A 24,688-nucleotide genomic window follows, 5' to 3' on the forward strand; every position below is an offset into this window, starting at 1 on the left:
AGAAGGCAAGATTTGCAGGTACAGCCATTCCTGTGCTGCTCGCCACCACCAGAGGATGGCCAAGTCCTGCACTGAGGAAGCGTCTACTATGTGGTACAAGCTATGGGAATAAAGCCCCTAGAGCAGCACAAAAATCTGATCACCTTCATTCCCACCCTACCAGCCAGTGCATCAGATCATTCCAGATCATTTCCTATAAAATACAGGAATCAGAATGACTGGAGAATAAATGGACAGTAAGAATAAACAGGAAAGAGAATTTCAAGACTCTTCAAATTTTGATCCACCAAAAGGTAATTTTTCTGTTCCATTTTAAGAAAAGGTCATTTTCAAGAATGACATTATAAAACAGTTTAATGAGATTGAGCTAGGATCTTGTCTCTGACTAGAAATGGTGTGCTTTGATGCATTTCTTGGATAATGATTGAGCTAAAATATCTACCTGATCAAATTGGTATCAATAGAGAAAAATATCCTTCTTTCCTGCTGACAGAGCACCCCATTTAACAGCAAGCTCTTTAGCAAATACAAATATTCTTGGGAAAAAGAAAAACCTGATATTGCAAGATTGTTTCTGTCTCCACACTAGAAACACCACTGCCTAAAAGCATGCCCCCTATCCTTGCCAGCCCAATGAGAGCACATGTAACTGCTATGGTCTGCAATGCCATAAATGTGAGAATTTCAGTGGTCAGGTCAACACTTAGAGCCAATGTACTCAAGCTTAACAGTGGGGAAATTAAGTTTTCCCATACCTGTGTTTGAAGCTATTGCAAAAGCTTTAAAGACCTGATACAAGGAAATTACCGATGTGGAAGGGTTTCTTGCACACCAGCTTAACTAACAGGGCAGGTGCTTTGAGGAACACAGGAACTACTAGGGACTGTATTTGTTTAGAAGCCTGGTCTTGTCTCTTCAAAGGGACATTTTTGAAGAGGTCCAGACCTTCATCTTGTCCCACAAGCACATGTGTAGGGCCCTCACACTTGTCACATTTCTCTACAGGAGTTGACTGTAGTAATAAAATGACACTTGCGGGCTCTCTCCATCATGGGTATTGCTAACTGGTCTTCTTGGTAACAGTGCTGACCTCTTCCAAGTTGGATCAAGTCTGAAATTCAACAAAAGCCTAAGACATAAAGTAATTATTGCAGTTAAAAAGGTGTAAATTGAAAAATTTCACATCAGCAACAGTCCACAGCTTCAAATGTTGCTCATCTCATCTTGTTCTTGGAAAATATTGTGGCTGGGCAATGAAACACAGCAAAAACCTGCTTTCTTCAGCATGTTGTCCATTTATCAACCACCCGCTTGCACTGTGACATCAGGACTAGTCTGGGCAAGAGACGCTGGCTGCTGCTCTTGCTGCTTATCCCCACCTCCCTTCCAGATCCCCTTTCCCGGGTGGGCTGCCCATTGGCCTCACCAACCATCACCTCTGTTGGGTCTGCACACTGGCCTCCAGGGCAGCCTCTGCTGGGAAGGGAAACCCACCTCTCTCTGCTTTAAGTAAAAGCGATATTGTCTGCCCAAATTAAATAGCTGCATTTAATGTCTGTAGCAGCTGCTGGGGATGACAGAGGACTCATGAGCAATGCCACCCATGTCCATGACATGTACAACGGCTGTATGCAGGTGGGCAGTTCCCTGACAGAAGGGTGGTGTTGCATCAGCTGCCCTGGTGACAGCCCTGTGAGAGCCCCTTTTACAGCTCACAGCCCATCACAGCGCATCTCCTCCCCAGGCAGCAGCAGGGCTGGCCCCAGAACCCTACACTATCCCCTCAGCAGGCATCAGGGAGGGGTGGCTGCTGCAGCCACCTCCGTCCTCCAACAACTTGCAGCCTGATACAATAACAGCTCCCCCACAAAGGGTCCCACTGTCTCCCAGACCAAACGGGTGGCAGAGAAGACACAGCCGCACCTGTCTCAGAGATGCACAGTGAAAGATCAAAAGGCTACAGGCACAAGCTGCTGTGATGCATATTCCCATCACACACTAAGAAAAAAACCGCTCCCAATAGAGTGCAGCACTCCTGTAACAGGGCCCACAGGGACAGCAGTCTCCATCATTCCAAGTGTGCCTGTGCGGTGTCTTGGGACAGGTGGTGGGGCCCAAAGCCCAGCTCTGACCACACCTGTCCAGCTGTGGATCACAATGAAATGCCCTTGTCGTGGATGAGAGTGACAGCACAACTGATCCTGCAAGGCTGGCTCTCCTGCTGACTGCCCAGTTTGTTGGGTTTTTTTCTGACCATGATGGTTTTCTCTGCAACGGCTCCTACATCCGTGGCCATGGGGTGGCAGCTAATCAATGCATCCCTGTATGCATCCCTGTGCAGTGCGGACCCAGCTCTGGATGCCCTCACCTCCAGCTGCCACTGGCGCTGCAGGTGTTGCACAGGGCTTTCCTCCCCTAGGCTGGTTTCTCATAGACAGCGAGCCCTCAGGGTGCCTTGAGGGTGCCTTGCCGTGCCAGAGCCCCAGTGCCAGCAGGGACGTGAGAGGAGCTGCAGGATGCTGGGGCAGATGCTGGTGCCGGTGCCATGGGAGGGGTGCTACTGCGGGCACCATTGCAGCTCTGAGCTCCGCCACAACGGCAGAGGCCAGCGGGGAGCTGGAACGCTCCTCAGCCTTGCAGACTGGAAGCCAGCTCAGCCTGTTGCAGGCAGGGCACAAGCATGCAAAGGGTTGTTAGGATGCACACATCAAGTGCTTCAGCAGTATTTCCTACCTGACTGGAAACAGTTTGAACACAGACTGCTGCACAAGCGACATGCCTTTGGACAGGAGCTGTCTTGCTACTCTCATCCACCTTCCCCAGGCTGTGAAAGGGGACACTCAAGCAGAGACAAGCACACAAGACAATCTCTTGTACTCCATCTAGAATTAAAAAGCATTTTTGCCATCCCAGGGTAGAGCTCACTTATTGGTAACTTGTTTAGCATCCAAGTTACTTCCACCACATTTTTAACACCCTCATCAGTTCTCAGTTCAACTGCTTCCAACACTTGAATGAACCTGAGGCAGTGTGTGAGGCCAATGAATGGGGACACCGTCTGTTGCAGAGCGTCCCCAAGGTTAGACATGACTCTCATGACACTCTCTCAAGGTTGAATACAAGTTCAGCAGAGGGGTCTGATGCTTCAAGCACAAGAGTGCAGGTGAGGCTGCCTGTCAGTCTCCAAATCCCATCAAGCTGGTGTCCCTTCATGAGCAATGGGGTGACAGAGTATGAATACACATCTGCTTCTGTTGGTAAGGTTGATCCTGATTGAGGAACACCACTGCTGAGAATTCACAGTGCAATTCACACACTGCTGAGAATTCCTGGCACAGGAGAAAGTACAGCAGAGCTGATGCCTCTTGTCTGGGACAACGAGAGCATGTTTTCCTTTGAGGTGAGCACCCTGACTGCCAGCAGTGCAGTACATGGTCCTTAGGCTTTTGAGCCCCAGATGCTCTTCCCCAGCCAGCAAGGAAAGCGGAGCTCTGCTCCCGCTGTGTCCTGCCCTCTGACACAGGTGGTGCCTCCACAGAGGACTGTGAGGACGGCTGCACACTGGCACAGTGGGGAGGTAGGTGAACAGTCTGGGCCACACTGACACAAGCACACAGCGCAAGGCACCTTTGCCAACACCTCAGCACTGCTGATCCCTCCTGCATGCTGCCCCCTTCGCTCCCAGCCACGGCCTCAGCCCCTTTGCCGTGGGCCACACAAGCCCCCTGTCCAGCCTAGAAAAAGGATGGTGCCGTGCAGCAAGGGGTGTGAGCAGGGCTGCAAGGGGCTCGGTAGCACAGCAGGGCTTTCTGGGGGAAAAAAAAAATCACTCAGGCCTTGACAATGACCAGGGAGCAGGTGTGAGAATTCTGAGAGGCAGACGTGACAGCTGTCTCTGAAGGAGCCTCACAAGGCTTAAGCAACTCGCTAACATCCCAGCAACAACAGGCTGGATACCTAGAAGTGCCAGTCCAGACACCACTGGTTTTCAGGCTGTGGCAGGGACAGTTCACTCTTCAGGAAGGGAAGGTGACAGGCTAATGACATTACTAAACTCTCAGTTATACCCCAGTCCCAGTCAACAGAATCAGCCTGTTGGATACCCGAGGTGAGTCTGCTCTCACTAGCACTGGTTAGATTGATCTGATACTGCATCAACTCCAGGAGAGCTCAGAAAATCTACATTTTTCTCAGTAGTGCAGATCGGTGTGCGACAAACTGCAGAAAAGCTGGTTTGGTAACATGGAACTCTTTGGGACCCTCAGGACCCTGGGAGGCTGTCCAAGGATGAAACCACAGTATCACACTAGCAGCACCTACCTAACATTTGGACATATCTCTCATTTATGCTTTGAGTCCCTTTCATCAGGGAGGGCACCAACAGATAGCTTCTTATCTTAAATGCTGTCAGGACAAGAACTGCTTATGGACAGTACTAAAAGTTAAACAAAGAGCAGGAAGTACAACAGGAAGAGCCCGAGACTTTTCAACAGACTCAATTTAACTTCACAAAGTAGAAACATGATAAAAAGGGGCACATTCAGTACATATACACTGTGTTGTAGCTTTGCTGAATTACAATCTGCACATTCACTCTCCCTAGGTAACTATAGCTGAAGCACATCTGTGAAAGGGAACCCTCTCTCTGGATCAGACACAAAATCACCAGCACTGGAAGAGTACTTATCTTACTGGGAGGGCTGATCACTGCTGTTGGCACACCTAAAAAAAATGTTCTTCATCTTGTTAATTGTCAGTGGGATGTGCATTCAGGCCGAATCATTCAACAGCAGAGTTCATGTGCTGACAGCAAGAAAAATAATTTATCTTACAAAGAAAATTAAAATATGCTTAATCCACAAATGAAATGCAAACTTTTACAGATCCCAGAATAGGAACGTTCCTGACTCTGTTAGACAGAATAAAGCAATTGCATACAGCACTGCGCTGCCAGGCTGCATCTCCCATGCATTCAGAACTCTGTGCTGCAAGCTGCGATGGCACCAAGAGCTGCTCTTCCGTCCTGGCAGTCTAGTGACACAGAAGCACACTCCTGCTCCCTCTGTACATTAAAGATGAAAAATACATTCCAAAAGGAAATGGCAGCATTTCTGTGAGTGATCCATGGATTTAATTTGTTCCCTCATCAGCTGTTAAATCTAAAGGATCTGCCTGGCCTTACTTACTGTACTGCAACTGTCAAGGCATTAGAGCTTACTTTCAGTTTTTCCAGTCTGAAATATCTCAACACTGGATCTGCCTGTACGAAATCTGAGCTCATCCTGCATCTCGAACAGCGTAGACTTCTGATTGCAGCAGGAAGGCAGCTGACAGCAAGAAATCAGAAGAGCAAAATAGGAAGCTTTTTAAATAAAACAAACCACCTCCAAAACTATTAAAGAGCAACATAAAACTTAGCATTTAAATTACACTTTTATATTTTCTTGCCACTGACATTTTGATTCTACATGTAGGCATGCTGTGTTACAAGTAGACACAATCATCACGCCACTGTTGTCCACATTTGGCAAAGAAAAAATGCCAGAAATAAGAACAAATTGCTACTTTGCAGTTAGTTTTTCAAGTAAGTTTTAAGGGATGCTGAAAAATAACAAAATGCTTCTCACTTCCATAAACAAACTTTCATGTCTAGCTGAAAATAGGATTAAAAAAAAAAGGAGGAAAAGACAGTGATGTATATTACTTTAATAACACATATTGAAATACAAAGAAAGATAGAACTCTGCTTGTATGGCACTGGCATAACTCAACTGGAAATAGAAAATCCAGTGTGTCTAAGTTCATCCTAAACAACACCGATACAAGTAGTTGCTACTGACAAAGGGGATTTTTCTGCTTTAATCTAAAGCGGAATCATTATTATAACTTAAGTTAAGTCCCATTTGTGTAACTATACTTTGGAAATTACAGACAGAATGTCCCTCTGATAACAAGTGGGGTTTTTTTTAAACAGTGCTTTTCCAGACCTGTTTTCTTGAGAAAGGATAGTGTCTTGTGTTAAGTATGATATGTGCTGAACAGACGTTGTCTTCTTCTGTAATCATTTTCGTTTCTTTATTGTTTCTCTATCTAAAAACACAAGGTAAGATAGAGAACTGGGCCTGTCCCAGTTAGTGGAGATTTGGCTGTTGTGAACTCCATAATAAAATTAAAATTAGTCCTTGGAAAGTAACAGAATATGCCTGAGATTCCCAGGAAATGTTATACATATGCATGTAGATGGGAAATACCAGCTCATCTCATTACGCACAGTTGGTGGAATTATCCCACTAGGGAATACAGCACTATAATAATGGATGCCTGCTTTCCAAAATGAGTATTAGAAAGTTTATTTGCCAGTAATTTCTGAATAAACAGAGCTGGTCACAAAATCTAAAGACTGTAGCAAAAATTTACATTACAATTTCAGATGACAAGAAACTCTGGCTTAGAAACATTTCACTTGAAGTATCTGATTATGTATATATTTGAAGCGTATTAACTAGTTGAATAAGAACATCAGATCTTATGATGAATTATAATTCATCAGTTCAATGATGAATTATAACTTTGTAAATCCAGCATTAAGTAATTCCTGAAGCACAAAAGGTTAGAGAATTATTCATCGCAGTTTTGCTAGCTGTAAATCAGTTCTTAGTTGTAATGCAGCTCTACGATCTACTAACATGATTTCTGGCCTGATACACTGCAATACTTTAAATGTGCAAGCTTTCAGAAAATTCCTCTTTTGGTCTTCAAATAGAGTTCTGAATATGCTATAGAAACCAAAAAGAAATAAAAAAAAAAAAATTCTTGTACCTTTACTACAAGCTGAGATTTCAAATGTCAAACTCATTCAGTTTAAGATGAATAACAGATTTTTGACATTATTTTCTAGTAATTGTTTTGAAAACAACTGCTTAATTAGCTTGAGCAATAAAAACTGTCATGCTTTACATGGGCTTTACATGCACTTCATAAACAGCGTTGTATGGAATCCAAGTACAATGCTTTGTTGTAATTAACAGAAAAGAATCAAAGATGCTATCTTCTCACTACATAGAGCGCTTTAAAAAACTAATTGCGTTCTGCAGGATAAATTCTTACTTGTTTCCTAAACCCACTGTTGGTACAAATGTTTTCTGTAGATATGCTATCTCTCTAGCCTCTTTATACAAAGCAGCATCTCTCTTCCAGTCTGGGTACAACCAGGTGCTTCGGTCAGGAATACCTGGAAGTTTGTGTTAGAAAATGCTGCTGACAAGGTGGAATTCTGTAACCACAGAGTGTTCTGCACACTGACTGCAGGGAGCCTCAGCAGACTTTTATATAACTGCTGCACTCAGAAGTGCTTGCATTCAACCTTGTGTCAGAGAAAGAATTACATCCGGAAACACACTCTGCAGAAACACTGGTGCAGCATATCATTTCCTTTTGATAAAAATTAAACCAGACCCTCTATCTCTCATAAACCACGTTGTGGAGGGTCAGGAACAGTTCTTGTTTCAGTGACTTCCACAGCCTTTCCACCTGTGCTGCTGCTGCTTTGGGTGAGCCTGATGAGGATGCTCGAGGCTGCCATCTTGCTCCTCCTGTTTCTCCTCCTGCTTTCACCCTGGTGGTCACCAGTCTGGGTCGAATTCCAGGCCCCTCCTCATCAGACTGACGCTTTTTACAATGTTTTTCAAAGGTGGAAATTTTGGCACACATCCATTTGCAAAGCAAACACTGGTACAGCCGCGCCCCACTGCGTGTTCTCATGTGAAGCTGGACGTAAGAGGATCTGGAAAAGGCTCGGTTGCAGACCGAGCAGTGGTGAGGCTCATTCGCCTCATGAGTCTTCAGATGCTGCTTGAGGGCTGATGCTTGCTCAAAGGCCTTCCCGCAGGTGGGGCACTTGAAGTTCCTCTTGCCCGAATGGAGCAGCAGGTGTGACACGAGACGTGCAGAGGAGTAGAAGTTCTTCCTGCAGCTGTCACATGTGGGGGTCCGCTCCCCAGTGTGCAGGCGCACGTGGAGGACCAGCCGCACCGTCTGCGTGAAGGGCTTCCTGCAAGGCGGGCACCTGAAGGGGCTCTCGCCCATGCGCATGCGGCAGTGGGTGGCGAGGTGCGAGGTGCGCCTGAAGAGCTCCCCGCAGTCCTTGCGCTTGGAGGGCCTCTCGCCAGCATGGATGCCCTTGTGGCATGCCAGGTGGGAGGACTGGGGGAAGAGCTTCCCGCAGACAGGACACCGGCACCTGCAGCCACTCCCTACTGTGCGTGCGCTTGTGCAGTGCCAGCCCGGAGGAGAGCACAAAGGCCTCGGCACACATGGGACAGCAGTACGGCTTCTCCCCGGGTGCACCTGCTGGTGCTTGGACAGGGGGCATGTGGGGAGTGGGGTGCGTGGGGCAGGGGGCATGCGGTTACTTCAGCTGTAAAGTAGCTGTGATGAAATTTTGCAGAAAAAGCGTTTTAGGTATTAAACTCTCCAAACCTGTGCCCTAGAGAGAAGTGAAGCTTTTGATATAACAGCAAGTTTCAACACTCAGCAAGTCAGATTTTCAAGAGCCGTTTTGAAATGTTTAATGTGCTTTTTGTTCTTCGTTATTACAAGGCAACTCATCTCACCGCCATCAGTATCTCAATACAAAAACCTTACAATGCTTTATTTGCTAAGAAACTACAACATTAAAATCGGAGTTAGCTGGTACTTTCCTTTTGCCAGCTGTTTTGATACGAGGAGCCTGCTGCTAGAGGCTGCTGTGCTTAATTCACAGGTTCTGTAAGTAATTTCAGCCAGAATGTGCAGCTGCATAATACACCACAGTCAAACACCAGGAGGGTGAAGAACTACTATATATGAAACTCAAATTAGGAGGCTGACATCTATCTTTCTTAGGCACTGATCCAGGCAGAATTGCCTTGCAGAAAAACCTGGCTCTTTTGCCAAACTCATGCATTATTAAAAAACCTTTATGTAGCTCAAAGTCTTTAACAACTCTATAAAAATAATTATTTGTTGGTCTCGTGCTTACCTTCAAATATATGAAGTATTTCAATAACTTCACATTCTCCTTCTGAATTAGGTTCACTGCAATATTAGATCAGGCAGAAACTTCAAAACCTTAATTTGTCAAGTGTGACTTAACCAACTCGATATTTAAGCTTGAACAAAAAAGTGTGTCAAAAAATATGGAAGTTTATACAACAGAGATCAAGCTAACTAACACTGAATATCTTATTCCATGGTGGAAAAAAAAATCACTATTGTTAAGTTTTAGCACGGGATGCTCAGGGAAAACAAATAGTAAAACCATGCTTTGTAAACATTTCTACACAGAGACTATTGGCTTTGGAACGAGTTTTCAAATACTTGGTGTTATGCAGGGCAGTAATTAACAGCTAATGCTATGAAAACAAGCAACTTAACATGAAGTTATGACAGCAAGAGCAGTGAAGGCTCCTGCATCAAGTAGTTAAAACTGGATATTAATTTATATTTTATTATAAAGTTTATAGTATTACAGAGTCCAGCATGGCACGATAAGTAACCTTGTTACAGTTGCAGTATTTGGTTTTGTTTGGTACAAATAAGCTGAACAGCAGCATAACTTGTTACATTGAATCAGGACTGGAATGAATTCATTCCTTCTGAATAGGGATGAGTCAGTGATTTAAAATAAAAAGGTTGCATTTTAAAATCTCAAATATGTGCAAAATTCCTTTCATTACAGTAGAGAATATGCTAGAGATGTGCGCAATCTTGAAAGCTGCGCCTCAACCCAGATATGGCCAATATACTGCAAACAATCACATGGAGGGTAAATTCTGAACGGTTACTCACAACTTTTAAGTATGATTTCCCAGTCCTCCTCACAGCTGGTGTTCTCTCCCCACTCCGCCTTATGTTCTTTTATGCAGTGCATCAAGTACTGATGTTCATAATTATTGTAAAGAACATGGGTCCATGATAGCTCTAATAAGTTTCCTTCAGGAATTCCAGTAAACTGTCTATCCTAAGATAGCTGTGACTGTGACAATGGATTTATGAAAGCAGATGTAATCTGAGAGATGAAAGTCTGTGAAGATCAGTATTTCCATTTTCCTATGGTCTTCAACAACTTTTAAAAAGACAGCAAATGGATTCCCATTTTATTATTTGGCTAGTCCCTTGATTTTGGTGGTTTAGCCTTGATGCGATTTTCTGTTTTCACATGTTGTAAGCAACATAAATAGGATCCAACTGGTCAGCTAAAAACCCGTCTCTCAAGTGCATTCGTTGTTTCTCACCACGGGAATTGATAGGAATAACACCTGGATCCACAATGACTACAACACCTACAATAAGATAATGCTCTTCCAGAACCACATTTGTTACCAGTGCGACCAGGTCCAGTGCTTCTTGTTCAGAGCCTTCCAACTCCACAACCACCACAAGCAAGTTGGTCCATGTAAACACGGCACTGTTGGCAAGTTACACATATTGATGGTGAGAAAAAAAACCCCAAAGTCAAAGGAAGTTAGTTATCAAAGAGAGACTGACAGGAAATAAATTGTGTAAGGACTTGATCAATATAATGAATGTAAGTGATGTAACAGTGATGTGAAAATATTTATACATGAAGAGGTATTAAAGCTGTAGCTTCTTGAGTTATTCTCTGCTACCTGCTTTTTAATTGCCCAGGTACAAAACATAAGTAGGTCTTTCTCATATGTACACAATCATGTATTTAAAAGTCCTTTCCGCTTACGTATTAAACTGGGAACCATTAAGATTTCACATTCAGTGTGTATATACTTGATATTAATGTACTTGTATAAATCTTCAGAGGCTATTACAGAAAGAGTTTTCAAGCAAACAGCCAAATGAGATAGATCATTCATTAGGACCAAATGAGAGTAATAATGTTAGAATAATCAGTGTTAGAAGGTATCATACAAGAAGTTCTTGAGATGTGTTTACCATATCCAAGCGTGTATGTTCCGACACAGCCATGGGAGTCAACAGCACAGCTTGCAAGTGCTCTGCTGCCCCATTCATGCTCTGCCCTCCCTGTCTCTCCCTGATATACTCTGATAAAGGGATGGGCTTTTTTTTTGAGTGGCAGAGGTAGCAGAAAGAGAAGCGTTTCAGTTATTGTCACTGCAGTCATTCCTAAGCAAAGTTTCTGTGGGTTCTCTCTACTGCAAGCTCTCAGTGTTGCATGCTGTTCCACAAAGCTTGTCTTCTGAAAATTTACAAGAAATAAAAGGGATACAGAAAAGTAATACTGAGGCTCTTACCATTCTGCAATGCTCTTATGTGCCCTTATTACAGAGGTCTCTATATCAATGGGATGGTACCTCATTCCTCTGAGCTCCAGTGTTTCATCCAGAGACCCCACCACATACAGGGCATCGTGCCTCTCTGCAATATAGTACAGACATTTAAAACATAATCATATTTACAACAAACACAGCCATTTTTATATGCCTATGCCTGACGTTCTAAGGTGTTCATGGTGCTTCCTAGGAGGAGTCTAAAACATGTCAAACTACCATTTGGAAAGAAGAGAATTAAGAAGTCATTTAACACTTCTGCCTATTGACTTCAAGCAAATGAAACCAGACTAAAAAGAATTTCTAGTTAATCCAGTTCTGCCCCTTCTCTCATGTAACGTAATCTCAGTTCATAAACCCAATCAAAACCCATTGTTAGAGCAACTTTTTGTCCCACTAATCATACCAGAGAACAATGAATTTTCCAATTTCCAATTTATTTACTTTTTGTTTTAAAACCAGCTTATACCTGCTTTTCCTTATGCCAGCAATATTATTCTCAGCTTCTTCAGTTCCCCAGTCCCCTCCTCATCCTTAGCTTTGGCTAGGTTAAATAAAGCAAGCTCCCCCAGACCCTTCTCAAAGGGCCTGGTCTCCACACTGCCACATTCATCCTGTAATGTTGTTCAGTACAACTTTGCCTTTTTTTTACACCTATTTTATAATTCTGCTTGATATTATAACTTGACAAAATGCATGCTGGGAAGCTGCACTGTATTTCATACATACTTGCTACGTTGTTCCACCATACACAGCCTGTCAAATGCTGACAAACTAAAGGACAATTGACATTGTTTAACAGCGATAAAAATCTCTATGACACATGATTTTTTGGAAAGCTACAAGGCACTAAAACTTGCTATAGTAACCAGGTGCCTTGCCACCTGCACCTTATCTCTTTGTGAATTCTGCTCACAGTTTCCAATTTCTCTCAACTACCAGTTTTAGCAAGAACAGGGAGCCATTGCACTTCAAAGACCAACAGAAGGACAATTCCATTAAAGCGTCCTGTGCAGAACCTTGTGCTAAGCAGCCTGGAGGTCAGGAACTATCCCAGAAAATCAGACAGGAGGCAGTCATGGGAAGCCTAGAGCATCTTGGATGAGAGCTCTTTTATCATGCTCTACCAGCTCCAAAGGGGAAGACGGCACACAGTAAAAGCTTTTTCAGGGAGCTGGATCTATATTACATCAGCTCCCCACAATGACCTGAGGCCATATTCCTTCAAGGAACAGAGACTCTGGTGGGGCTGGCCAATGCAGAACTCGTCAGTGTACTAAGCAGGCTTAGGCTGAACAGACGGAGAGGCTTGGTGCCAAGGGGACCCTTCTGTATAGTTGTGGTAGCTGTGAGCTACGGATACCACACATAGCTGATGAAGTCTGTTTCTTCACAACTCACCTTTTGCTCTCTGATGGCACTCTGACTATGGAAGAGGGAAGCCTGCATGACACCGCTCTGGAGGAGATGGAACTGTGTGGGCTGCAGGAATTTCTCCAGCCAGAGCAATAGCATCCACCATTCTTGTTCTCAAGAGCCCCAGGGAGGCTGAAGAGCACACCTGAACAGCAGACTGGAAATGATCCTCTCTCAGCGTCTAGATCCAACAGTTATATCATGGACCATTTCTGAGCCCTGGACTGGTATCCACTGCAATGGATGGAGTAGCCCCTCAACAAAAGTCTGCACTTTCATTAGACTTCTCTCCTCACTTACTCTTCTTCCTTCATGTAATGAAGGACTAGAAATACGATGGACGTGTATGGTGTCCCCCAAACTAAGACTTAAGAGTCCAGAAGTTGGAACACTGCTTTGATGTCTTGTACCATGAGTGATTACAAGAAATGTAAAAGGTGTCTGTGAACCCCCTACAGTTCATTATCCAGGGATAGCAATGAGGGGCATTGACACTATGCATGTAGATACCACTGCTCATTTAAGTCTAATCACAGAAAATTAGCAACATATATTTGCTAGTAAGTCATATGCATTCAACTTATTTTCTTAGGATGTTTAGAGATTACTTTTTTTTTTTAAAATGTGTAATAATCAAGAGTTATACCTACTCCATATTCTGTCTCAACAGAAAAAGGAGCAGTTTTTCTTCCATCCGCTTACACTTCTCTAGCTTAGACATCTTGACTTAAACTGTGAAAATCAGATGAAGAATTTATTCTCTATACTGGAAAAATTATGGAGAAGTTAATCCTTTAGATCTTTAACTTCTGAAAGTCTAGGAAATCACTGCTATTTGTGCCTGTCCTAGAACTGCTGAGTGACAATTTTTTTTGTATTATCTAACCCAGAACTGAAATAATGCACCCTGTCTGTAAGGTTCAGAAGAAAATTGAGTAGAAAGGTTCTAGTGCTTCAAACAAATGTGCTCATATTATTTTGTCTAAATGGAAATAACGGAAGATGAACATTTTTCATAATCATTGACAGATTTCTAAATCTGTCAAAAAAAGCAGTATGAATTTCTCATTTTGCATGATTGCCCATCAAAGAATATGTCCAGTGTAACAATTGCTGTTACATGCAGCAATTTTCTCTGATGGATATCAGGATGAACTTGTAGGACTGCTCACTCTTCACTAGCTCAGCTACCTCAAAGAGTTTTAGACACATGCTTCTCTAAGTACATTTGTTTTCTCTCACCTCCACTAGCATCAGTAAGTTCTGTTCTGCGCAGAAAGCCAAGGTACCCAGTCCGAGCCCATATGGTCTGAGTGTCTCCAAAACTCAAACGAGCAGTAAAGTGATCAGCGTGCAGTGCTTCTTCTCCATACACTGTGTAGTAACCAGTAGCATTGTGTGGACTACTCACCCATATCTAGGGGATAAAAAAACCCAAACAACAAACAGGAATAATTCCCGTATAAACACAGGTTATTTTCCCAGGCTCAAGCAGCATCACTTATTCATTTAAAAGATCTATTCTACTGACAATTTTGTTGCCTAAAATGCCAGTAGTAGTTTTATTAAAATAATTCATTAACTTCTGCCTCACAGAAAATGACCAGGAAAGGAGTGAAATAGAGTTTTATATGCACATAATTGCGGATGGTAAAGAAGAAAAATGAACTAGGGATTTGGCTTACTCAAAAGAAACACCTGTTAGTCTGCCATCTTCCATTAGATGGGCATCACAGTATATACAAATCCAGATATACATAAAATAAAGATTAAACCAAACAGTAAATTACCTCATTGCTACTGTCTGCTGATGGGACTACATAAGATATTCACTTTCTCTTCCAGCTGCCAATCAAACATGTCAACTGATACCAACTCATACGAGCCTCCCACAGTTTGGCAGAGTTTGTATGCAGACATATATACAAGCATGTAAACAGTTCCAGCTCTACTCTGTAGAGTTCATTCACTTGCCACATTATGTGACTCTCCCACTAAGAGTCAGGCATTTATCAGATGTGTTTTATCTATATATTAAATAACTGTCGATAAACAAAGTACAACATCATCAAAGACTTACCTCTCCTAAATGCGAGTCTCCCAGAGGTCCCTTGGTTTCTGTATGTGCTATGATCACTTTTACTCCTGGAAGAATCTTCAATAAGAAGCAAAGGTTTACAATACAATTAAGAGAATTTAAATTAATCAAAAGAAAACTAAATAATGCAGAGCCACAGAAGTCAGTCTTGTGCCATCCCTCCCCATTTACTCCTCTGCACCATAGATATCAACCATCTCTTCCTACCAAGTTGTTTAGTCATTTAAACTCCAAGCAGCTATTTGCAGCTAAAGAGATGAAGTTTGTTTGAAACTGGAAAAACGTTCTCTACATGAAAGCCTCTGATTTTTTCAGTTGTAGCAACATTTCCTATTTGCTTCCCTTCACACATCTGGCTTCATTTTAACTAGCTGTTCATTTTGTGCTCTCTATAATGTCGCTCCTAGATGGACTGTGATTAGTGAAGCTCATCACACAGATTCTGTACTGAGATCCAGCTGAAGCAGCCCACCACCCAGGTAAGGGTCACAAGGAGGAAGGATTGCTCTCAATCACTCACCTTCCCAGACTCCATAAGTGGCAGACTGTGTGGAGAACCTCTCTCTACCAAACGCACCCTGAGAAAATAAGAGAACACATTTGTACAAGAGTTTATGAACTTCTGTTTAGGTTAGATGTGTTCCAACGTTATCCTATCCTTAGCTGCACTGAGTTATTCACAATGCAGTGAGACAGTAAAGAGTTTCTATCTGTCTTCAGGACTTCTGTATTATTCCATAGAAAGTTTTTTTTAAGAATCAGAAACTCAGCACTCTGGAGACATGAGTATCTTTTCCCCACAGAGCTCCAGGGCTGGAGTTCCACCAACATTTTACGTTCACCTTTGTTGGACTTACCTGGACACCTGCTTGCCACACTGAATCAAGTCAGCAGGAATTACAAAAAGTGAAGAGAAAGCAGCCTAAAAGGAATTAAGTGACACTATGCAGGCTGTTAGTAGCATAATTTAGGAAGAAAACACATTGGCTGAAGGAACAAGAATTAGGTGCAGGAGGAGAGATGTACAAGAGAAGAGGCTCCTATATATTATGTTATATTTCACTATCCCTACACTTTTAGGCTAGAAGTGATGAACATAGTGGAAGCTTTGAGGCTATGTCTAAACTAGTTTTTAACAGAAATATTTACCATGCAAGTCATGGTGATATATTACTTAAGAAGTAAACTACTGTAGTTTACATTGATCTGTTCAAATGCCAAATTGGGGTCACACAAATGGTAGTGACTAGTTTGTCTTCTAACATCTAAGATTTAAGTTTGTAAAGATTAGAGGTGAGTAGTCACAAAAGCTGCCACTTAACATAAGCCCCGTACTTTTATCATGATTATCAACTTGAAAAACTAAAGCAAATGTACCACATTTTTATATTATGTTTCTTGAAGTTAGTACAGAAACAAATACATATATGTATGTACCCTACTGACCTTACAGTCTGAACTTGGGGCTAAACATTTGCATTAAGTAAGTTAATAAAGAGACAAGTTAATATGCAAATTATGACTATAGAATTAAGTCTGATAGAATAATGTATCCTTGAAAAGTTTCCAAATGACATATGTGTACATATGTGCATGCATGTGTGTTTTGACCCACTGCAGTACAGGCCTGACATCAAATTATTACATTTGGAAAGGCTGAGGGAATCGAGTTGATTTGATCTGGAAAAAAACCAACTACTAAGCGTGGCTCTAATTGCACTTTTCCCACTGCCTAAAGGATTATTAAAGAAAAGATGGAGCCAGATTTCTCAGAGTTGCACACCGTAAGGAGAAGAGGCCAGGGACATAATATGCAAGATGGGAGATGCCAGTAAGGAAAACTTCGGCACAAACACCCAGAGAGGAGTAGGATCTCCATTCTTGGAGGTTTTCCATACTGAACTGGTCCTGGGCCTCAGTAACCTGACGAAGCCTTGAAGCCAGTCCTGCTGTGAGCAGGAGGTTGCATGAGGGACATCCAGAGATTTTGCCCGGCCTGTTTCTGTGATTCTGTGACTAACCAGTCAGTTGGCAAAGTCATCTTTTGCTAACAGTCTGGTTACGTAAGGAACGGTTAATGAGTCTATCTATGCAAGCCTGACGAACAGACAGCAACTGAGGTGAGAGTCTAGAAAGGAACAGCAGAAAAAGTGATGGAGAAAATGTTGGACCACTTCCAGCACAGAGCCATCACTAAAGGACTCTCTAGGATGGGGGTTCCTTGTATGCAGTGACAAGAGATTAGCTGGTACCAAGAAATTCTCAACATACCAATGCAATGCAACAAGGCTGAACTTTCTCCTCTACGGTCATTAAACAGTGAATGTTTTAACATTATCTGTACCTGTCATGTCGAAGTGCTCTCATATCTACGTAGACTGTTGTTGGATCTGGTCCTGCTGTTCCCTAAGAATAAGAAAGAAGAAGTAAATTCAACAGAAGCCAGAAAATCCTGCTTTCATTCTCACAGCCACATAAATTAACAAATTTGTCTCCCTTTTTAACTGACACTTCTAAAGTACTGCCCTAGTCTATGAGAAATAGAGTAAAATATCCCCCCTTTCTAGAGTGACTGCCAGAAAGCTTTGATGTTTTATGAAATCAGTAAATGAATCCACAAGCAAAGTAAGTATTTATATATGTACATCAATATTTTAAAATTTTTAAATTTAAAATGTAAGTTTTAAAAACTTCACTTTGGGAAGCACCTCTTCTAAAAACTATGTAACAAGTGCAAAGCATGTAAGCATAAACCTGTGCAGGCCTAATCCCTTTCCCAAAGCTCAGCTGTTCTACTTTCTAAACAGTTTTGCTAACTTTGAAGAAAACACCCTGCAACATTTAACTAAAACATAACTCTAACCAACCCATATGTTTTCAAGGCTCCTGCCAGTAAGAGCTTAGGTAAAAGCAGAGCTCTGTTGTAGTCAGAGGATATAAACCTTCTGACCAAATCTGGTGAGAGGTTTCCCACGTCACAACATGGGAACAGGGGACCTTTTTTTTCCCCCAGCAGACTTTAATCTCAAGACAACTAGAAACTACTATGAAATGCATATTTAAGCTTAAAAAAAAAAAAGCCAAAGTTTCCTCCCCATAGCAGAACTTCTCATTTTAGACATACTTCAGACAAGACCACTCAAGACTGCAGTACTGGAGAACAGTGTCTTTATAATGACATTCCCTTCTACTTTCGTAGCACTGCTGAGGCTCAGTGACACTGATGACCACAGCAGATTAATAGTATAATCTTTATCTTTAGAAATATATCATTCAGTAATTATAATCAATGCTATACACTCTCTCTTCTTCTTTGAGAAGGAGGTTTTATAATTCAGCTACAAGTGTTCTTTGTGACTAGAACTAAACTTCTTCAGGAAAAAAAGTCTCACTTCATCTGCTTCAAAGAAAAACTCTCTCAAATGCATACATTCATTATGAGTAGTACTGCCGAACCAGGCGGACTTTAGGACATCACAAGCACACATGCATCACTATACCTGTTCAGCCAGCTTGCCCAGCCTGTTTGGCTGACAGTCGGACCACAAACAGAAGTAACAGAGGCCATCACAGTGTGTGAAACAGAGAGAAAGGGGAAAAAAGAAAATACAAACAAAGAGGCACTGGGAACATAAGATACACACAGTAAGACAGAAAACAAAACTCATACTGTTTTAGAGTGGAAAGAAAATTTCCATTTCAGATCACATTAAGAGCTTGGCAGTTTAAGAGGTTCTTTGGGAAACATGCAAGTCCCAGTTCATAAACAAGAATACGTAATGCCTGTTGCATCACCATAAATCCTTCCTCCATCTATCTTTAGGTATCTAAAAGCTGCCTGCAGCTTCAGGAACACCTCACCAAACCTAGTCCAGTAAGGTTGGAAGACACAATGTATTTATTTGCATGCTAACTTGTATCAAATATTCATTCATTTTGGCTATTCATATATATTCATTTAAATTCAATCATTCTAAAAAGTCAAATACAGCTATCACTTTGGAAGAAAGGGGGAAGGAGATTAAAAAAAAAATCACTAAAAAATAGGCTCACGAACAGCAGGGAGAGATGAAAAAGGTATAAAATGAAGGGGAAGATTAACTGTCCAGCAGCCTTACACAGCTTCTCTACAGTTTTCTTGGGAGTACTTTTCCCCTTGTCATTTAACATCCTGCAAAAAGCTGTTTTTTTCCCCTGAACTGTATAGTCTGAACTGCAAATATCCAAACCTGGTTTTTAAAATTCTTATGCAGACAGGCAATTCAGAAAGCTATTCTTTCACACTTGGCATCTGAAACGTTTTATTAAATGAATTTAAAATCTTTCTGTACAGTCATCTTAATTTCATTTATACCCTTCCTATTTTTACACCTACTGATAAAATTGCTCTGATCGTATTTCTTTATAATCATTTATGTAGGGGTTGTTACAGACCTCTTCTTCTTTAACATGTGTGAAAGGAACTACAGAAACTAAAGAAACAATTATGAATGGCAACATATTCAAGGAGCTCATGGCCCAAAACATCTCTCTTGTAGGAAATTTAGAACATTAAAATATATTCTTAGCAGAAAAAAGGCTTTACTTCATCTAGTGGACATCAGAAAGAAAAAAGAAAAAACAGTTTTGCAGAAGCACAGTAGCAACCTTCATAGAATTATACTTTTTTAATTGTGTAATTCATACCAATAAAATTGGAAATAAAATTTACAATTACACCCATACTAAATACATGTGTCATCTATTTCTATTAACTCAAGTATCATCCAAAACCCAGGGTGCTCTGCCATTTTCTAGACCACAGATAGTACCAGATTTTCAGGTAAGTTGTGGAATATAGGCTTTTTTTTTTTTCCACCCATAACTAGAGAAGAAACAGCTCATTAAGAAAAGTTAGAATTAATCTGGTTAAATTACACATACAAGGTTATCATCAACTGAATATTAAACAATCAAAGGCTGGTCTGGACCACAGCATGTCATTATTTCCAGTCTGTGAAGCAGGGATGTGTACTTTATCGATATATTCTCCTTCTCAAAGCTTTGAATTTTATACCTTTAACTGAAAAAAAAAAATGTCCAACTCTCACAGGAGTCAAGAGCAACATATTTGCGTTTGAGATCTTGAAAAATAAGGAAATATAGAAACCTTATCAGTTTGCCAAGGAAGCTTATTTGTGGAACCCTGCCTTCCCTTTAATTCCACACATACATAAAGAATTTTTGAAATGGACAAAATCTGAACTAGTACTGCTTGAAATATTTAATATGTTTATGAGCAGGAAGCTATGTATTTCATTTAATACTGCTCCTGCAGAGTAGGAAGGAAACAAGCTTTCTAGGACTGATCCTCTGTATTAGACAGGCAAATCAATCAGCCAATCAGTACAGAAAAGCGAAATTATCGCAATATACATCATTAAGGCTAATTTAACTTGCTGATGAAGCAAGCAAACAATGGAGCTCGAGTTCATTAGAAAAAAATTATACACAGCTGAACATCATTTCTTACAAAGTCCTCAGACATTCTGTCTTTAAGTATAAGAAATAAGCAGTTTAATCTTACCTGTAAGCAAATTGCTACGTTGACCCTGCACCCAAATGTAGTGCTAACTGCACGAGCAGAGAGGCCCAGGTCTTTGAATAACGTAGAGAAAGACTGTGTTAATGTAATCCTCGGTCTCTCCTCTGCAACCACCATGCATGTTCGCACGCAGGACAGGTTAACTCCTTTCATCTGAGTGAATGGTTAGGTGAAGAAAACATTTTAAGTCAACAATTCTAGAAATAAGCTCTTTTCATTTGTGGAACAGGTGTCACTAGAAAAACTGACATGAACTAGTTAAATAATATAAACATGGACCGCGCTCAGTTTGGCTCCATCCACCCAGGACAACCCATTAAAATTGTGCCAAGCAGCTTTATGGCAGTGTTTGATGCACGAGATGCAAACTACTCACATCACGTAGCTGTAATACAACCATTTATCATTTTGAGCTGAAAAAGACACAAAATGTCCTTGTGTCACAGGGCTGGGTTCACAAGAGACCTGCTTGCTCCACTGTTGTGCAATTCAGACACAGGCAGAGTATTTGAGACATTATCAGCTCTCATCCTGCACTGGAACCTGTAGCAACCGGCTGTGGGCCATGTTTCCCTTCAGTGAGGTCCATCAGAATAGAGATACAGAGTCTTTTGTCTATACTGAGAATAAGCACAGTGTAGCCACTTTGTGGCACACAACACGCTACCAGATATTCCCAGTAGAAGTCCCGAGCAGCTTAGCTACTACAGCCATGGGACCTCCCCTACCACTGAGACAGAGGCACCTCTTCAAGGACTAAGTTTCACTTAAAGAGCTGAAAACATAAGACTCTTTTTTCTTCCCATCACAAACATGAGAGCTGAAACTTTCAGCAATCTCAGCATTTCCCTAAAAGCAAGTCACAATGAAAGGCTTTCAAAGAAACACTTATGAGCTAAGTTCTGCAATCCAAAATAAAACATTTTTAGAAAGATACAAGTGTCTGTATGCCAATTTCTTGAAAAATTAAGTCCGCTCACCCGCAGTGTATCAGTCTGTGTCCCAAGCCCTTTGGTGCACATCTCCATCACGGAGTAAGAGCAGAATGTGACACGCACTTTGTACTGACTTACAGCAGACAACCACAGAGACACATTGCTCTCCAGTTCCAGAGGAGGGACTAGAATAGACTGATGACCTGAATACACACTAGGGATAGGAAGAAAAAGAAACATTAGAACTTCAAGCCAGGATCAAAAAGTCAGAAGTTACATTAAATCAAAACGAAGCAAACACAGGAAAAGAGTTCTGCTTTTTTTTAATATATAATTTAATATACTCATTTCAAGACACTAAATGCCATGCAGTCTTAAATTGCCAAATGTTTATTAGATCAGTTACTATCAACAAAATCAGTGACACATTCCTCTTTAAAACCAGGCTTAGATAAACCAATACATCCAGAAAAAATAACAGCATCTCTAATCGCTTTCAACAAGTAGACTAACACACTTGCCCTATCTCCTAATTAGAGCTGATATGCCTTCTTATGTAGTGGGCAACATGATGAGGGATTTCTGTTTTCTTTTTAAAGAAATTATTTTTAAACTGTTTTTAATAAAACAGCCTTTCACACTAAAATGAAGATGTAACAAAGTATCCTTTTATTAGCTCTTGTATAGAAAGCATGACACATATAGCTCCCTTCTTTAAAAATATTCTTAATTCTTCCACCACTGATGTTTCTACTCCCTCCACCCTCATTTTACTGATGATATAAATCATCAGATGTTACCGAAGTTACAGTTCTGGCTTTCCTTCTGTACACTTCCTTTCCAGCTAGTGAAATTGGAGAGGGAAGAAAGAGGCTAACTCCAGTAAAATTCAATTTATCTGTTTACAAAATAACCTTACAAAACAACTGAGTATGCTCAGTTTCTGCATTTTTTTTAATGAAATGCCTAAAGCACTATTAAATCTTTGGATTAGCTAAAGCATACAGAATTTTCTAAAAAGTAAAAAGAAAGGAAAAATTTGCAGCCTTGCAAAATGTGCTGCGTTACAGTAGCTATTTGATTGAATCAATTTAGGTCTCATTTATGTCAAGAAAGATTTAACTGCTTCCTTCAGCAGTGTTTCTGAGTACATACCAATCTTGCAGTCAACACCTTAAGGGTCTTGAACAATGATATGGTTTAATCTCAAGTGAAGTCCTTTTCTTCTTCCAGCAGTCCTGGCTGACTGGGGAAGTCCCACTGGACTGGAGGCTGGCTGATGATGTGCCCATCTACAAGAAGGATCCAGGGAACTACAGGCCTGTCAGTCTGACCTCAGTGCCAGGAAAAGTCATGGAACAGGTGACCTTGAGTGCTATCATGAAGCACATGCAAGAGAACCAGGTGATCAGGCGATCACGTGATCAGGCCTGGTAAACACGGGGCAGGTCTTGCCCAACTAACCTGATCACCTTCTATGACAAAGTGACCTGCCTACTGGATGAGGGAAAGGTTGTGGATGTATCTTCTTGGACTTCAGTAAAGTCTTTGACACAGTTTCTCACAGCATTCTGCTTCGGAAACTGTCAGCCTCTGGACTGGACAAGTGAATGCTCTCCTGGGTTGAAAACTGCTTGAATGGCCGGGCCCAGAGAGTGAAGGTAAACGGCGTTAACTCCAGCTGGAGGCCAGTTACAAGTGGGGTTCCCCAGGGCTCAGTGCTGGGTCCAGCCCTGTTCAATGTCTTCATCAATGACCTGGATGAAGGCAGTGAGTGCACCAGTAGCAAGTTTGCAGATGACACTAGGCTGGGTGGAAGTGTCGATCTGCCAGAGGGTAAGGAGGCTCCAAAGGGATCTGATCAGGCTGGACTACTGGGCTGAAACCAATGGCATGAGGTTTAACAAGGCCAAATGCTGGGTCCTCCACTTGGCGCACAACAACCCTGTGCAGTGCTACAGACTAGGAGAAGTCTGGCTAGAAAGCTGCCTGGAGGAGAAAGACTTGGAGGTGTTGGTTGACAGCGACTGAACATGAGCCAGCAGTGGCCCAGATGGCCAAGAAGGTCAATGGCATCTTGGCTTGTATCAGAAACGGCATGACCAGCAGGTCCAGGGAGGTTATTCTCCCTCTGTACTCGGCACTGGTGAGACCGCTCCTCGAATCCTGTGTTTAGTTCTGGGCCCCTCACCACAAGAAGGATGTTGAGGCTCTGGAGCGAGTCCAGAGAAGAGCAACAAAGCTGCTGAAGGGGCTGGAGAACAAGTCTTACAAGGAGGGGCTGAGAGAGCTGGGGTTGTTTAGCCTGGAGAAGAGGAGGCTGAGGGGAGACCTCATTGCTCTCTACAACTACCTGAAAGGAGGTTGTGGAGAGGAGGGAGCTGGCCTCTTCTCCCAAGTGACAGGGGACAGGACAAGAGGGAATGGCCTCAAGCTCCACCAGGGGAGGTTCAGGCTTGACATCAGGAAAAAATTTTTCACAGAAAGGGGCACTGGAACGGGCTGCCCAGGGAGGTGGTTGATTCACCTTCCCTGGAGGTGTTTAAAAGACGGGTGGATGAGCTGCTGAGGGGAATGGTTTAGTGTTTGATAGGAATGGTTGGACTCGATGATCCAGTGGGTCTTTTCCAACCTAGTGATTCTGTGATTCTTGGATTTGGTAGCTAATTAATTCCACTTGCAAACCCCAAGGTAATCACACAACTAACAATGGATTTTGCTACCACAAACAGTACTTTATGGAATATGTATAAAAAGGTTAATCTGTGTTTTTCTGACAGTTTCACCTACTACTGTTCCCTTGGACTGTAGAGAAGGCTGGGAACACATGAGAAAGCCTACGACCCAAACAACGTACCTGCACAAGCACCACAGTGCAAATCCCAAGCCACAGTAAGGGTCAAGGCAGATGGCAATCTGACGAGAAGGATACAGCTCACACTGTAGCTTTATAGAGCGACATAAGGCACTTGTAGCTGCATGTGACATCTGTAAGATGAAAATTGGCGCTCTCAGGGACATTTTTTAAAAAAGGTACCACATGGAATAATTGATAGAAATGTTTATTGTAGAAGATGTGGCAACAGGTAGTGATTTGGAGTTTTTTAAGGACCTTTAAAACAGGAAAGTGATACGAGCCAAAAATTTCACAGGTACTTTTCATGTTATTGGAAAATGACAACTGTCGTGATATTGAATGATGCCAAATGAAGTCTGACATCTCTATCACGAATTGCAAAAGAAAACATTCAGGAAATTTGTGACAAACACTGTCTATTTAGTCCCCTCGGTAATTCCTCACATAGAGCCAGTAAGATTGAATGCTTCCACCACGAGCATCAAGACATTTTGA

General features: G+C 41.9%; 2 protein-coding genes across 5 annotated transcripts in view; both read right to left on the reverse strand.

The window, feature by feature from the left end:
- Positions 1 to 5,686: 5,686 nt before the first annotated feature.
- Positions 5,687 to 8,436, reverse strand: LOC138722574 (zinc finger protein ZFP2-like). The gene is given in 3 exon segments (XM_069860899.1): positions 5,687 to 7,605; positions 7,607 to 8,244; positions 8,246 to 8,436. Coding segments are annotated over 3 exon segments (864 nt in total). The 5' UTR covers positions 8,372 to 8,436; the 3' UTR covers positions 5,687 to 7,505.
- A 1,035-nt stretch (positions 8,437 to 9,471) lies between these two features.
- Positions 9,472 to 24,688, reverse strand: part of DIP2A (disco interacting protein 2 homolog A) — a 119,544-nt gene continuing 104,327 nt past the window's right edge. For all 4 annotated transcript variants that reach the window (XM_069860818.1, XM_069860816.1, XM_069860820.1 and 1 more), the window contains 9 exons: positions 24,194 to 24,324; positions 21,382 to 21,550; positions 20,384 to 20,554; positions 17,162 to 17,223; positions 15,338 to 15,395; positions 14,800 to 14,874; positions 13,962 to 14,136; positions 11,268 to 11,391; positions 9,472 to 10,447 (listed from right to left, as the gene is read on the reverse strand). In XM_069860818.1, coding sequence (XP_069716919.1) covers positions 10,195 to 10,447; positions 11,268 to 11,391; positions 13,962 to 14,136; positions 14,800 to 14,874; positions 15,338 to 15,395; positions 17,162 to 17,223; positions 20,384 to 20,554; positions 21,382 to 21,550; positions 24,194 to 24,324 — 1,218 coding nt within the window. In that variant the 3' untranslated portion in view covers positions 9,472 to 10,194. The remainder of the gene's footprint in view (positions 10,448 to 11,267; positions 11,392 to 13,961; positions 14,137 to 14,799; positions 14,875 to 15,337; positions 15,396 to 17,161; positions 17,224 to 20,383; positions 20,555 to 21,381; positions 21,551 to 24,193; positions 24,325 to 24,688) is intronic.

This window comes from Phaenicophaeus curvirostris, chromosome 7 (genome assembly GCF_032191515.1).
Source record: "Phaenicophaeus curvirostris isolate KB17595 chromosome 7, BPBGC_Pcur_1.0, whole genome shotgun sequence".
NCBI lineage: Eukaryota > Metazoa > Chordata > Aves > Cuculiformes > Cuculidae > Phaenicophaeus > Phaenicophaeus curvirostris.